Raw genomic sequence first — 13,294 nt, forward strand, 5'->3', positions numbered from 1 at the left:
CCAAAAGCATATTGTGCTGCCATTTTTAATTGTGAAGTCAACATTATAGCATCCAATTACCTCTCTCAGTGCTATCAGCTGTGCTATTTGTACATTGTACTCCTTTGAGAGGCTTCCTGAAATTAAGTGTCTTCTAGCCTACTCCACTAAGGCCCACCCTGCATGTGCCTTACCATTTTTAAAAATGTGACTCATCAATGGACACTAGCACTTGTCTCTTAAACTCTTAAATCTTATAAAAATAAATGTTAACTGATAGTGCTGGGGGGTAAAGGCTATTTTCCTTCATACGAAATCAGCATTACTCCTGTGGCCTTGATTTTTTTTTTAAATTTTAAATTCTTCAGCCTCATATCTGTTATTTTCTATTCTGCCAGTGCTATTTGTAAAACTTGAGCACTACTTTTATTACTCTCATAACTTATTCAAACCTATCAAATTCCCTTTCCATTTATTATGCTTACCTAACAAAATTAAATTTTCTGTCTTTGTTTTATTAAATTCCAAGTTTTTTTTTTTTTTTTTTAAAAACATGCTGACACTGACATACTATAGTATTTATACTGTATCTTATCAATTTTGCCTTAATACTTTTTATATTCTATATACCAGCTGACTTGGGCATGGATTCCAGTCATTTTTATTAATCAATACCTCTCTTGTCAATTTTTCTTAAGATATGCAGAGTTCTATTTTCTTTTGTATGTACATTTCCAAACATTTCTGGCTGATGCGTGCTAATAGCATTGGTAGCTCTTCATGCAGTGCATGCTGACTCTAACTCTGGAATTCACAGAAATGTGCTTCATGATCATAGAACCGAGTCTGTTTTGCTGGGCTTTTTTAGCATTTTCACACATAAGGAGGTGCATCTTTTCAAATAGGTTGTATGAAAGGGTGACATATTCAAGGATACTGGTCTGATTGGTATATTGGTCACTCCCACCCCTTCCTGGTTAAATCAAGGATTCCCTGAAGGTTGCTTCCTATAAAGTAATTCAAAGGGTGAAATCCCTGAGTATGCCTTTGTATGCCTTCTTTAACATTTCTCTGTAAGTCTAGTTGATATATTCAATTAGACCATCTAATTGAGAGTGATAGATGGGTGGATGTCTTTAAATATTTAATATGTAATAGTTTGGTAATTATGTAAATGGTTTGGATGCAAATGGTAAACCTTAATTAGTTGGGATCACCTTAGATATGTCACACTCCTGCCAACTCCCAAGCAATAGATTTGGACATGGCCACTCTCAGTGAGGTGGCTTATGGATACTGTGTGGCATGCTTGACCAGTATTTATAACCTTGAGCCTATGGTTCTAATGGTCCTACTATATTGTGACCTTGTACTTGTTATTTATATTCAAACTAATGTCGATGAGGCAGGGCACTAAGCAGCAGAAGCTGACACAGGCATCTCAGTAAGTAAATAAATGGCTTGTAGTGACAAATAGTTATAAGTAACAGAAATAACAATTCCTTAGTGGGGAAAAAGGTAGTGTCTTACTTCAAAGTGGTAAAGAGAAGAGCTCCACTGCACTTAAGCAGGCTAATACCAGTAAGACGCCGATTAGGCACGAGCATCTGTAGGTGCAGACTAAACATTAAGAAAATAAGTTGCAGCGGATACTCAGTAAACAAGTTTTTGTAGATTGAACAGTTCTTAGCAGTCAGGAAAGTAGAGCAGATGAGAAGGCGACAGCATAAGGGTTCATTAATACGAAGTAATGCAAACAGTGCACGTGGACAGCTTTTAAATAAGGAATAAGAGAAGCGCAAACTTATAAGAGCGGGCAAAGAAATTAAAGTTAACCTCAAAAAAGGACAAACAGCAGGCTGTCAAGGGAGAGAATGTTGTAGGAGCTTAAGGGGTCAGAAGGTATAAAATAATTTGGCTTAAACTTTTTTGTTTTACCATTTAAGTTAAATCATTTAATTTTAGTTAAAAAAAAAAAAGTTGAGCAGTTGTAGTAATCCAAAGTCAAATTTTAACGCATAGGCCAGTGCAATGCAAGTCCTGTTGGATGTTGGACTTTTTAGAGAATGGCTTGGAGTAGCCAGTCTTCTAGAAGTTAGTGGAAGTTGTGGATTGTTGGGGACTGAAGTGCAGGTTCAGAATCTCATTAGGTGTGTTGCCTTCCAGGTGCACAGGTGGGAAAATTCCCTGGATTGTTTGAAAGGCTCTTGGCCAGAGCAAGGGTTGAATCTTGTGGTCATTATACATGTTGGAACAAATGACTTATATAAGGGTTCTGCAATCCAAATTTAAAGAATCAGGTGCCAGGCCGAGGAGAAGAACTGACGAGGTAGTCTTCTGCAAAGTTCTTGCTGTACCCTGCTTCAGTGCTAGTAAATCTGAGGAGATTAGAAGGCTTAACACGCAGCTTACATCTTGGTATAGGGTAGAAGGTTATTGGTTTAAGGCAGGGGTGGGCAGATTCAGTCCTGGAGGGCCGCAGTGGCTGCAGGTTTTTGCTCCAACCCAATTGCTTAATAAGAAGCCCTTATTGCTCAAGTAACACTTCAGCTTCACTTTAGTTGTTTCGCTCGTTAAGATTTTGAACCCTTATTGCTTATTTTAGTCTTAAACAGCTGTATTCTTGGTTTTTAATTGCTCCTAATTAGCAATACCACGCAAATGACAAAAGAGACCAGCATTTCTCCATTTAGCTTGTTTTCATTTACACCTGTGTGTATTTATCACGCACTATTTGGTTTAATTAAATACTTGGAAGGAAAGTGAAGAGAAAAAAGCGAAGCACTGAGAATTACTCATCTGTTTTAGACTTCAAATCATTTGGATGATATCCTTAGAAAGGAAAATAAATCTAGGATATGAGAATGACATGGCAGAGGTAAAGCACTAGCAAGCCATGCAATTAAATAATTGACAAGGATTGTTTTTTAATTAAGCAACTGGGTTGGAACAAAAACCTGCAACCACTGCGGCCCTCCAGGACTGAATCTGCCCACCCCTGGTTTAAGGGGCATTGGGACTCCTTTTGGAACAGATGGGACCTGTTCCTCTGTGACAGGTTACATCTGAAACAGAGGGGCACCAGTATGTTGGGGAGGTGTATGCATAGGTTAGTCGAGGATTGTTTAAATTAGGGTATGGGACAGGGGGCAGGGAGTTTAGGACAGACTAGGTTTAGAACTCTACATGAAGGAACAAACAATGCTGTAAAAATAAAAATGCATAGTAATGTAAATTCTTACCCAACATTTAAATGCAAAAGTATAATGAGTTACAAATTGAAAACAGTTTGCCTTAATGCTAGAAGTATCAAAAATAAAACAAGTGAGTTGGAGTTGTATGTAGCGGAGCATAATTACAATATTATAGCAATAACAGAAACCTAGCTAAATAACAAAGAAGAGAATGAGTATAACATACAGGCATACACATTTTTAGGAAGGATAGCAAATCAGAAAAGCGGGTGGGTTGCTGTTTAAGTCAAAGAGAATTTAAATACAAGTCCTATTAAGTTAGACTATGAGACCCATCTTAATGAGGACATCTGGCTTAGCCTGGAAAGCATTTGGGAAGTAGGCTTTATTTTAGGAGTGTGTTATAGACTGCCCATGCAGACTAATTTCAATGCAAATCTTTTTAGTAATATTAAAAAGACAAGTTTACAGGGGCATATTATAGACATGGGAGACTACATGAATATTAACTGGGATAACCTTGCAAATAGTGGAGCACAAAGGCAGGAGTTTTTAGAAGTAATCAGTGACTATTTTTTAATACTGTATGTTAAAGGACCAATGTGGGGTAAATTCTGTCTGGATTTAGTATTTTGAAGTAATCAGGTAGATTGAACAGTTTGGGTCAAGTGACCCTAATATAATAACAGTTCTCAGTATTTTGGAAGAGTGCAGATGCAAAGACTAAAACTGTTAAGTTTAACTTTGGTAGGGCAAATTTGATGCAGCTGCGGCAAAGTCTAAGGAGGATAGACTGGGATAAGCTTTTAACTGTGGAGACAGTCGAGGAGTAATGCAACAAGTTTAAAAATGTTTTACATGTAATGCAGGACAGGAAATTAAACAGAAAAAAATTTGCAGTGGGTTAATAAACAGTTAATAAAGAAGCTGCAAAGGAGCTATAGAAGTCTTTTAAAATTAATAACTCCAATGTGAATTGTAGGGCATTTGATTGCATGATGTCAACCATTAACAAGAATATTAGAGAGGCTAAAAAGCAGTTAGAGAGGGATATAGCAGATAACGCAATAGATTACCCAACAAGATTCTTTCAGTATTTTAGTAGTAAAAGAACAGACAAGGAGGAGGTGAAGTACATAAGGAATAGTATAGGGGAATTAAATAAAATACAGACAGTGAAACAGCAGATGCTCTGAACTCACATTTCTTTGATGTCTTCACATGTGAGGAAGTAGATAACCTCCCAATGGTAAAAGGAACTACTAAGGAGGTACTGAGTGATTTGGAAATTATAGAGGGAGAAGTACTGCTTAGATTAAATAGGCTGAAATCAAAGAAATCACCAGGACCAGATAATATTTACCCTTGAGTTCTTAAGGAGTTTAGCGAGTACATATATAAATCCCTGACATATATTTTTAGGAAGTCACTGCCTAGTGGGGAAATTACAAAGGACTGGAAAATGGCAAATATTATCCCATTATATAAAATAGGTGAATGGGCAGATTCAACTAACTATACACCAGTATACTTAATGTGCATCACAAGAAAATTAATGGAAGGAATTATTAAGGATAGATTGAGCAACACATGGCAAGAACAGTCATCATGGATTCAAAAAAGGGAGGTCATGTTTTACCAACATGCTAGAATTCTGTGAGGAAGAAACAAAAGGATATGATCAAAGTGGAGCATATGATATTATTTATCTTGACAAGAAAGCATTTGATAAGGTGCCACATGACAGGCTGAGCACCAAACAAAAAGAAGTGGGACTTCAGGGTGATGTTTGTAGATGGGTGCAGAATTGGCTCAGAGGGTAGAACCCTATCAGAATTGGCTGATGTTAAGAGTGTTGTTCAACAAGGGTCAGTGCAAGGGTCACTGCTATTTTTAATATATATATAGTATATAAATTCTAGAAAGTTAATTTGGTTCATCTGGACATAGTTATTTTCCAGGGAGATACGTTACATCACTCATCCAAGTGACTTACTCAGTCTCAGTTGACTGCAGGTTTCTCCAACTTTATAAACAGTACCTTTGCATAATGACCAAAACTAGCACCATTAACTAACAATGGGCCGTGTGATCAATCATATACAAATTGTCCATTGATCAATGGCCATGAGTACCATTCACAGAGAGTGTGCATGCTTAGGGTTTTAAAAGGTACAGGCACATGCTAATTGATGACTCTAATGTGTCATGAATGTGCCCATTTTTGACTGTTCCCTGGTTTACTCTGGTGTCTCTTCCATGGCCAATTCATGCTTTGCACCCTGGGCTACCTGCCTAGATTCTTCCCCCTCTCAGAACTCTGTAATGGGCAAATATGGTTTCAGAAGGTGTATGGCTGACAGTGTGAAGTTATAGGAACAGAGAATTCCCATATAGATTAGATTAGCAGAAATTATTACTATATGTTAAAGGAATTCTGCTTTTTGATGAACAAAAACACACAAGATGATTATATAAATTTTTCTGTTAAAATTTGGCTCAGGGATTTATTGCTTTCCTGAGCCTGCCTGTCCAGTTTTATTATGTCAATGAAATAAAAAAAAGAATGGTAGCAAAGTTAAAGGTTTCATGTGAGCATAAAATAAATTTGTCTCAAAAATATTTTTATATTATACTAGTCATTTAGCCCGTTACAATAACGGCGCTAGAACAGTAGTGCATAAACATTAGTAGGAACAGTCTATATTAAATGGCAAGGGACTTTGACATCATTCTTTTTGTTGGTCGTATTTTTCTTTCTTTCAGCCATTCTTTTGTTGATGTTTACTTGCTGAACTGACCGTTCTTCGTGGGCTGCCGCCGTGTATTGTGTGTCTTTAATTTTCTGTGACAGTAATACTGTCTTGTACGGCTCTATTCAATAAGGGTGCGAACAAAAAGGCGAGCTTCAAAAGGGCAACCTCAATTGAGCGCGGCGAATGTAGGCGTTCGTAGATAATTTAGTTCAAATGGCTCTGGAATATGTGAAGAGCAACAAAGGTGCAGATCCTTATATTATGCGCGCCTTTATTCGCTGCGCCCAATTGAGGTCGCCCTTTTGAGGCTCGCCTTTTTGTGTGCGCCCTTATTGAAGGATACCGTCTTGTACGTCCGCTGGCTTGTACGTCTGTAATATACCTTTAATTTTCTCTGGCGGTAATACAGGCGTGCGCATCGGTAATATGCCTTTAATCTCCTCTGACATTAATACTGGCTTGTATGTGGCTGTAATATGCGTCACTGTATTGTGTACCTTTAATTTCCTCTCGCAGTAATACTGGTTTGTATTTCCGTAAAATGCCTCTAACTTTCTCTGACAGTAATATCGCGCATCACACCGTGCCCCGCGCATGCGCACTTCACCAGAAGACACCCACACACGGACACCTGGACACACATAGGGATTTTATATATATAGATTTTTTCTACACATTTGTTACTGTATTTTTTTAAGATTTTCATTATGAAAGTGCTATATATACTCATAAATTATAACAGTTTGGTTTTATGTATGTTGTGTTTTTCTCTGTCATGCATTTGTAGTTTATGACAGTTATATGTACATTTAAGAGTATACTTTGGAACGCTCAATGAAATACTATATCACAGAGAATACTAGTGATCATATTTTTATGTCTTTTAGCCCGGTAACTACCAGGTCACGGTGAAGCGGTTTGATGATGCTTACCACACCTGCAATGAAGTCATTGCCTGCTTCCAGGATCGGGCAAAAATTGAGAGGCAGTATGCCCAGCAGTTAAGTGAATGGACATCGAAGTGGAGACCTCTGGTGGATTCCAGTGAGCATTTAAGTATTGTGCTTTCAGAGTTATTTTTATGGTTTTGAGAGAGGATGTAGGGCAATGCAAAAGTTGGATCATAAAAAGTAAAGAAATTACAAATAGCCTAGCGCCTAAGAGATAGGAGCAAGAACAACAGACCAAGACTATTGCCATGCAAATGCAGAGATGACAGTGTTTTCTCTTGTAGGTGCTTTTTGCTGTGTGTTTCTTTCTCTTCAATAGTCACACAACCCCATGCATCTTGTCCTGCCACCTCCTTGAACTCTTCTTGTTCTCTTTTTCTTTTTGTCCCCACCCACCAGGTCCCTTGTATGGCTCTCTCCTTCGTGCCTGGCAATGTTTTTTCACTGCAGCTGACAAGCTGGCTGTGCTGCATGGCTCTATCTGTCGCTCACTTGTATCAGAGGATGGAGACCGTGTGCGCACTTGGCAGAGGGAGATGTTTCACCGAAAGTTGTTTGGTGGTTTCCGTGAGTCACATGATGTGGAGGCTGGCTTTGCACGTGCTCAGAAGCCCTGGGCCAAGAAATTGAAGAAGGTAAGGTAGTGGTTTATTGAGGTTGATGGAAATGGGTTTGCAAATTAGAGTTTATAGCAGAATGTAGGGTCACTACATTGACCAAGTTAGTCATCATAGCTATGATGGAGGCAATGACATTACTATTGCCAGACCCAGTATTGCACCACTATATGAATTTTATTGGAATAGTATACAGTACCTTGATCCTTATGATATTTTAGAATGCCCAGTAAGGGAATGAATGGTCAGCTGGTTCAGCTCAATGAAATTATGACTATGCCAAAGAACTGTGGGTCTTAGCTTAATGTACTCTACATTTTTACTTACATATATTATTACAGTTAAAAACAAGATTACATCTAAATAAATAAACAGATGCTATATACAATATATGTTTTTCAATGTTACTTTGTGTTTTTTTTTGTTTTTTTTTACTACATTTGCTCTGAACTTGCAACATAGTTACCTTCAATCACTTTACTTACTTTATGAGCTATAACGGGCTACAAGCACCTGAAGAACCTTGAAAATATTATACAAATTTGTGCCTGTATTTTTTCTGTATTATTTCCATGGTACTTCTCCTTATATTTTAAAATGTAAATGTATTTATAAATAGATACAAAACACTGAGCTTGTCTAATGGTAAGAATAAATTAACTGACTTTAATTCTTTTAGTATATGATTCTTAATAAGCCTCAGAAAATAACATTTTATAAAACAAGTAACTCCAAATACAGTACTTTAAATAGGTGCATAAAAATCCAGTGATGTACAGTATTTTCTGTTTCTTTCATGTTGTTCAGCTGGAAAAAGCCCGTTCAGCATTTCACAAGGCCAGTCGTCGTGAGCACCAAGCTTCTATGCGTGAAAATCATGCCAAGGGGAACCCAGATGTCTCTATTGAGAAGCAAAAGAAGATCCAAGAGGAACGGGAACACTGTAGCCAAGAGTCTTTGAAGGCAAGTCAAAATTGGTGGCATGATATTTTTAAGTATGTCCCAAATGAAGGCTTAAATCAGTATTTGTGATTTTGTTGATAGAACATACTGTAGATGAAGATTAAAATATCTGCTTTTACGTGTGATAGTGTTGCATTCAAGTCCTGTATATTACTGAGCAAATCATGCCCAATATGTCACACAGATCTAGCAGAGTAACACTAAGTAAAGTGGCTCCTAAGTGACATTATAGTGTAAGCTTGTTGACACCAGTGCACATAAATGTCATCAACCACTCTCTCTAAATGTTACTGTGTCCATGGTACTGAATATTTGTCTGTATTTGACCTGCATCTTTTCCTACTTTTTTTTGATATGGCTTCCTGTTACGGCATGTATTAAGTTCAAAACCTTGATTATTGCCTACAGAATGTTTCAGTGGGTCAACACCTTATATATAAAAGGTAAAAACAATTGCCTGGCTCAAAGCTTCTTCTTTGAAAGCCCCTCGAAGCATCGTGACAGCTTCTGCTGCTGTTTTCCCCAAAAGGAAACAAAACATTGCAAACATGTTATTCTGCCATCACAAAATCGACGAAGATGGTAACAGGGGCTCAAGGAAAAAATGACACTGACCTTACAGACCTTTCCCCAAGGCAGCTGCTTGGCCAAATAATGCAGAAGGCAGTCTAGTACACACAGTTAGTGGCAAACGTCAAAATTAACACCACCACCACATATATAGAACTACTTAACGCATTTAGATTAGGTTTTTTACTATAACTTGCTTCAACATTCCAGTTGATTTTGCGAACTCTCTCAATGCGCTAAGTAGCATAGTTCACTTGCAGGAGCAATATATTCGCACTAATCCGAGACAGAGGCTGTGGGCTGAGGGGGAGGGGGAAGTGTGACGTCAGGAGTGGAGTGCTGGACGGAGCCCTCCACACTCATGCACCAGCCTTCGTTCGAATTGCTGTATCTCTCGCCATGTCTTGCCTCCACTTAGCTAGCGATATCTGTTTGTTTATTGATTTTTAAAGTTTGTCCTGTTTCACTACTAGGCTGGCAAAGCCCCGGGGGTAGGCTAGTATATATATATATATATATATATATATATATATATATATATATATATATATATATATATATATATATATATATATATATATACCAATGCAAGACACTAGAGACTTTACAGCACTGTGGTTGAACAATCGTTTCCCAACCATGTAGCCTAAATATTGGGCCTGTGTTAGCCCAAAGTAACTTTTTTTGGATTTTTCCGGAGCCAGTCTTCGAAAAGTGTGAGGACTGTTTGAACATGCGGCACGTGTACCTGCCATATGCCAGAATTGCTGACCACATCATCCAGGTAGGTGGCACTATAGGAATTGTGGGGGCCATACCACATTATCCACCAGATGTTGGAAGGTGGCTGGTGCCCCTTTCAAACCAAATAGGAGAACACAATACTGCCAGTTCCTGCTAGTGGTACTACTGTACACCTTTTTTTTCCTTTGCAGACTGCATTAAAGAAATCTGCTAGTACCCTTTAGTTATGTCAAGTGTAGTCAAGAATCATGCTTTCCTGAGCCGTTCGAAGAGCTCATCCACTTGCATAATTGGGTAGGCATCACATCAGAAAACATGATTAAACCTGAAAATATCATTGCAAAAATGCCAGCTTCTGATAGAACTAGACCAGGGAAAAAACTTTACTTCATAACGCCCTGATCTAACATTTGTCTGATCTCAAGCTCCACTTCCTCTATTTTTGCTGCCGGGAGTTTGTATTGCTATTCCCTGACAACCACTCCAGTGTTGGTAACAATGTTATGTGCAATCAGTGAGGTCCTGCTTGACTTCTCATCCACTACCTTCAGGATTGTCTGAATGGCTGCTTCAAGCTCCAGACATTGTTAGGACATCAAATTAGGCCCAAAGTTTAATAAATCCTTATGGACAAAGAGGGAGCATAGCTGTCTGGAGTAAGGATCTGGTTCCCATTCCCTCAATGATTTCAGAAAATTGATGTGATAAACACACTTGGGAAGTCAACAATTTGGTTGTTTCACCAGATTGTCTACCAGTCCTTTCCTCTCTTTTATCTCATAGGGTCCTTGCTAATGGGCAAATAATTTAGAATGAGTGGTAGGAATAAGAAACGTGACTTATTCCCTGGGATAGAACTCATGGAGGGCTGACCCTGTACTTCTTGTGAATGCATCATTTTTTCTTTAAAGATATGCAGAATTTTTGTGACTCTGTCATGTAAATGTGTGATATGTTTAAGGATATTAGTTGGAGGGAGTGCCTCATCCTTCTATCCTTGCTATAGGATCTCCAATAACATGCACATCATTTGATGGAAATGAAAATTATCAACCTACAGAGGGCTGAATTCAAAGACACCCTGAAAATCAAAGTGAAAAAATCATGTGGAAAGCTAGTCCATTTTTCTGAAATTTCATGGCGGCAACTCAGAATCATACTCAGTAGTTTGTATTGCCCCCATGTACTTGTATGAATGCCTGACAATGTCAGGGCATGCTCCTAATGAGACGACGGATGTTGTTCTGGGGCATTCTCCTCCCAGATCTGGACCAAGGCATCACTGAGCTCATGGACAGTCTGAGGTACAACCTGGTGGCATCGGATGGACCGAAATATAATGTCCCAGAGGTATTCTATTGGATTTAGGTCAGGAGAGCGTGGGGCCAGTCAATGGTATCAACGTTGGGCCCTCAGGCCACCCTCATGAAGTCTGTTTCTGATTGTTTGGTCAGAGACATTCACACCAGTGGCCTGCTGGAGGTCATTTTGTAGGGCCCTGGCAGTGCTCATCCTGTTCCTCCTTGCCCAAAGGAGCAGATACCGGTCCTGCTGATGGGTTAAGGACCTTCTACGGCCCTGTCCAGCTCTCCTAGAGTAACTGCCTGTCTCCTTGAATCTCCTCCATGTCATTGAGACTGTGCTGGGAGACACAACAAACTTTCTGGCAATGGGACGTATTGATGTGCCATCCTGGAGAAGTTGGACTACCTGTGCAACTTCTGTAGGGTCCAGGTATCGCCTCTTGCTACCAGTAGTGACACTGACCATAGCCAAATGCAAAACTAGTGAAAAAAAAGTAAGGAAAGATGAAGAGGGAAAAATGTCAGTGGCCTCCACCTTTTAAACCATTCCTGTTTTGGGGGTCATTTCTTTGTTGCCCCACTAGTGCACCTGTTGATAATTTCATTAACACCAAAGCAGCTGAAACTGATTAACAGCCCCCTCTGCTACTTAACTGACCAGATCAATATTCCAGATGTTTAATTGACTTGATGCTATGCTCTGATTAAAAAGTGTTCCTTTAATTTTTTGAGCAGTATATATGTGTGTGTGGAGAAAATTCTGAGGTCATATGGTCAGTCCTTCTTGATCAGCCAGGTCTTTTGTTGAATTGTGCCTTTGTGTGGTATCAAATGTCAGTCCAGGCTCTTTCCATGTGTAGCTCCAGGCTGGTGGAATGAGCTGCCTACTTCCATTCAAAATTCGAACTCCCTTACCATCTTTAAGAAGTGTATGAATACTCCCTTGTGAATTTCTGTCTATATATTAGTCTTTAGGTTATTGTAACCTAGGATTTGTAATTAGCTTGTTTTCTGTTCTGAGCTTTTCACTTGTAATGATCAAGTTTGTAACTTTGTTCTGTTACATTGGTTTTCAAACAGTCCCCCAGACCGCTGTTTACTCAAAAATATTGACCACTTCTGCAAGTTGGCTTGGATGAAAGCATCTACTAAACAAAAAAATTCAAAACTAAATGTAAAATCTAAGTAGCCAGACCCACATTATGACTTTCATTATATCTGGCCTTTCGTAGGGAACCTTTAAACAAAATACTTTTTTCAGGACTATTAACTTTATGGAAGGAATAAGTAAAAAAAAAAATATGACAGTTATGTAAAAGAGAACACATATAATGACACCTAAGATATGCTAAACTGTAGGCTAAAGGTAAACTCTGTAGCTTGGAGGCTAGGTCCAATGAATCTTTATGGGCAGATTCTGAAGAGAGTTGCAGGCAGCGATTGCCACAAAAAGCTTATTAACATTCCAGAAAAATTATTCTAGTGCTATCGTTTGAGCAGAAGAGATATCTGGCTGTAGTGTCTTATACATACTGTATCTTGTCCCTACAGGCAGAATTTTTCATTTTTAAAGTTTGTTTAGTGGGAAGACCATGAGATCAGCACAGATTTTTCTTAGCTTTCTTAAGATTCCTCCACAGCATTTCAATTAAGTTGTGGTTTGGACTTTAATTCGGCAATTCAAGGACTTTGTCTCTTTTCTGTTTCAGCCATTCAGATGTACAATTGTTGGTGTACTTTGGACAATCTTCATGCTGTGAGGTCTGGTGTCAGTCAGGCTTTTACTGTCAGACATATAGCCTCACATTTTTAATTATAATACTCTAGTTTGACCATGACTTCATGATGGACTTGGTGATTATCACCTTTAACTTGTGAAGTAGTTGGGTGTGTTCTTGTCATGTCCTCTACGAAGCAAAAGTTACTCTCAAGTGTACAGATATCATCAACATGCTGTGATTTCTCTTATTCCCAGGATGTAAAGACTGAGCAATATATGAGGAAGGAGATTTAGGAAGAGGGATTTCACTCACAGTGGATCTAGAAACAGTTTAACAGGTGTAAAATGAAATAGAAAGTCAGTAATATATCTCTTAGAGGTATAGGCAGTAAAGGATAATGAAGTGCCAGATGAGTAATTTAGGTAATAAAAAGAGAGGAGATAATAAAAAAGCAAATTTATTATATACTTAGTGATGTTAGGGTTTAGAAAATCAT

The 13,294-nt window shown here is 38.5% G+C and overlaps 1 protein-coding gene across 2 annotated transcripts in view; it reads left to right on the forward strand.

The window, feature by feature from the left end:
- Nucleotides 1-13,294, forward strand: part of si:ch211-51c14.1 (protein kinase C and casein kinase substrate in neurons protein 3) — a 62,357-nt gene that overhangs the window by 14,428 nt on the left and 34,635 nt on the right. For both annotated transcript variants that reach the window (XM_028813619.2, XM_028813620.2), the window contains exons 3-5: nucleotides 6,817-6,973; nucleotides 7,279-7,514; nucleotides 8,304-8,459. In XM_028813619.2, coding sequence (XP_028669452.1) covers nucleotides 6,817-6,973; nucleotides 7,279-7,514; nucleotides 8,304-8,459 — 549 coding nt within the window. The remainder of the gene's footprint in view (nucleotides 1-6,816; nucleotides 6,974-7,278; nucleotides 7,515-8,303; nucleotides 8,460-13,294) is intronic.

Source organism: Erpetoichthys calabaricus, chromosome 11 (assembly GCF_900747795.2).
Source record: "Erpetoichthys calabaricus chromosome 11, fErpCal1.3, whole genome shotgun sequence".
Classification (NCBI taxonomy): domain Eukaryota; kingdom Metazoa; phylum Chordata; class Cladistia; order Polypteriformes; family Polypteridae; genus Erpetoichthys; species Erpetoichthys calabaricus.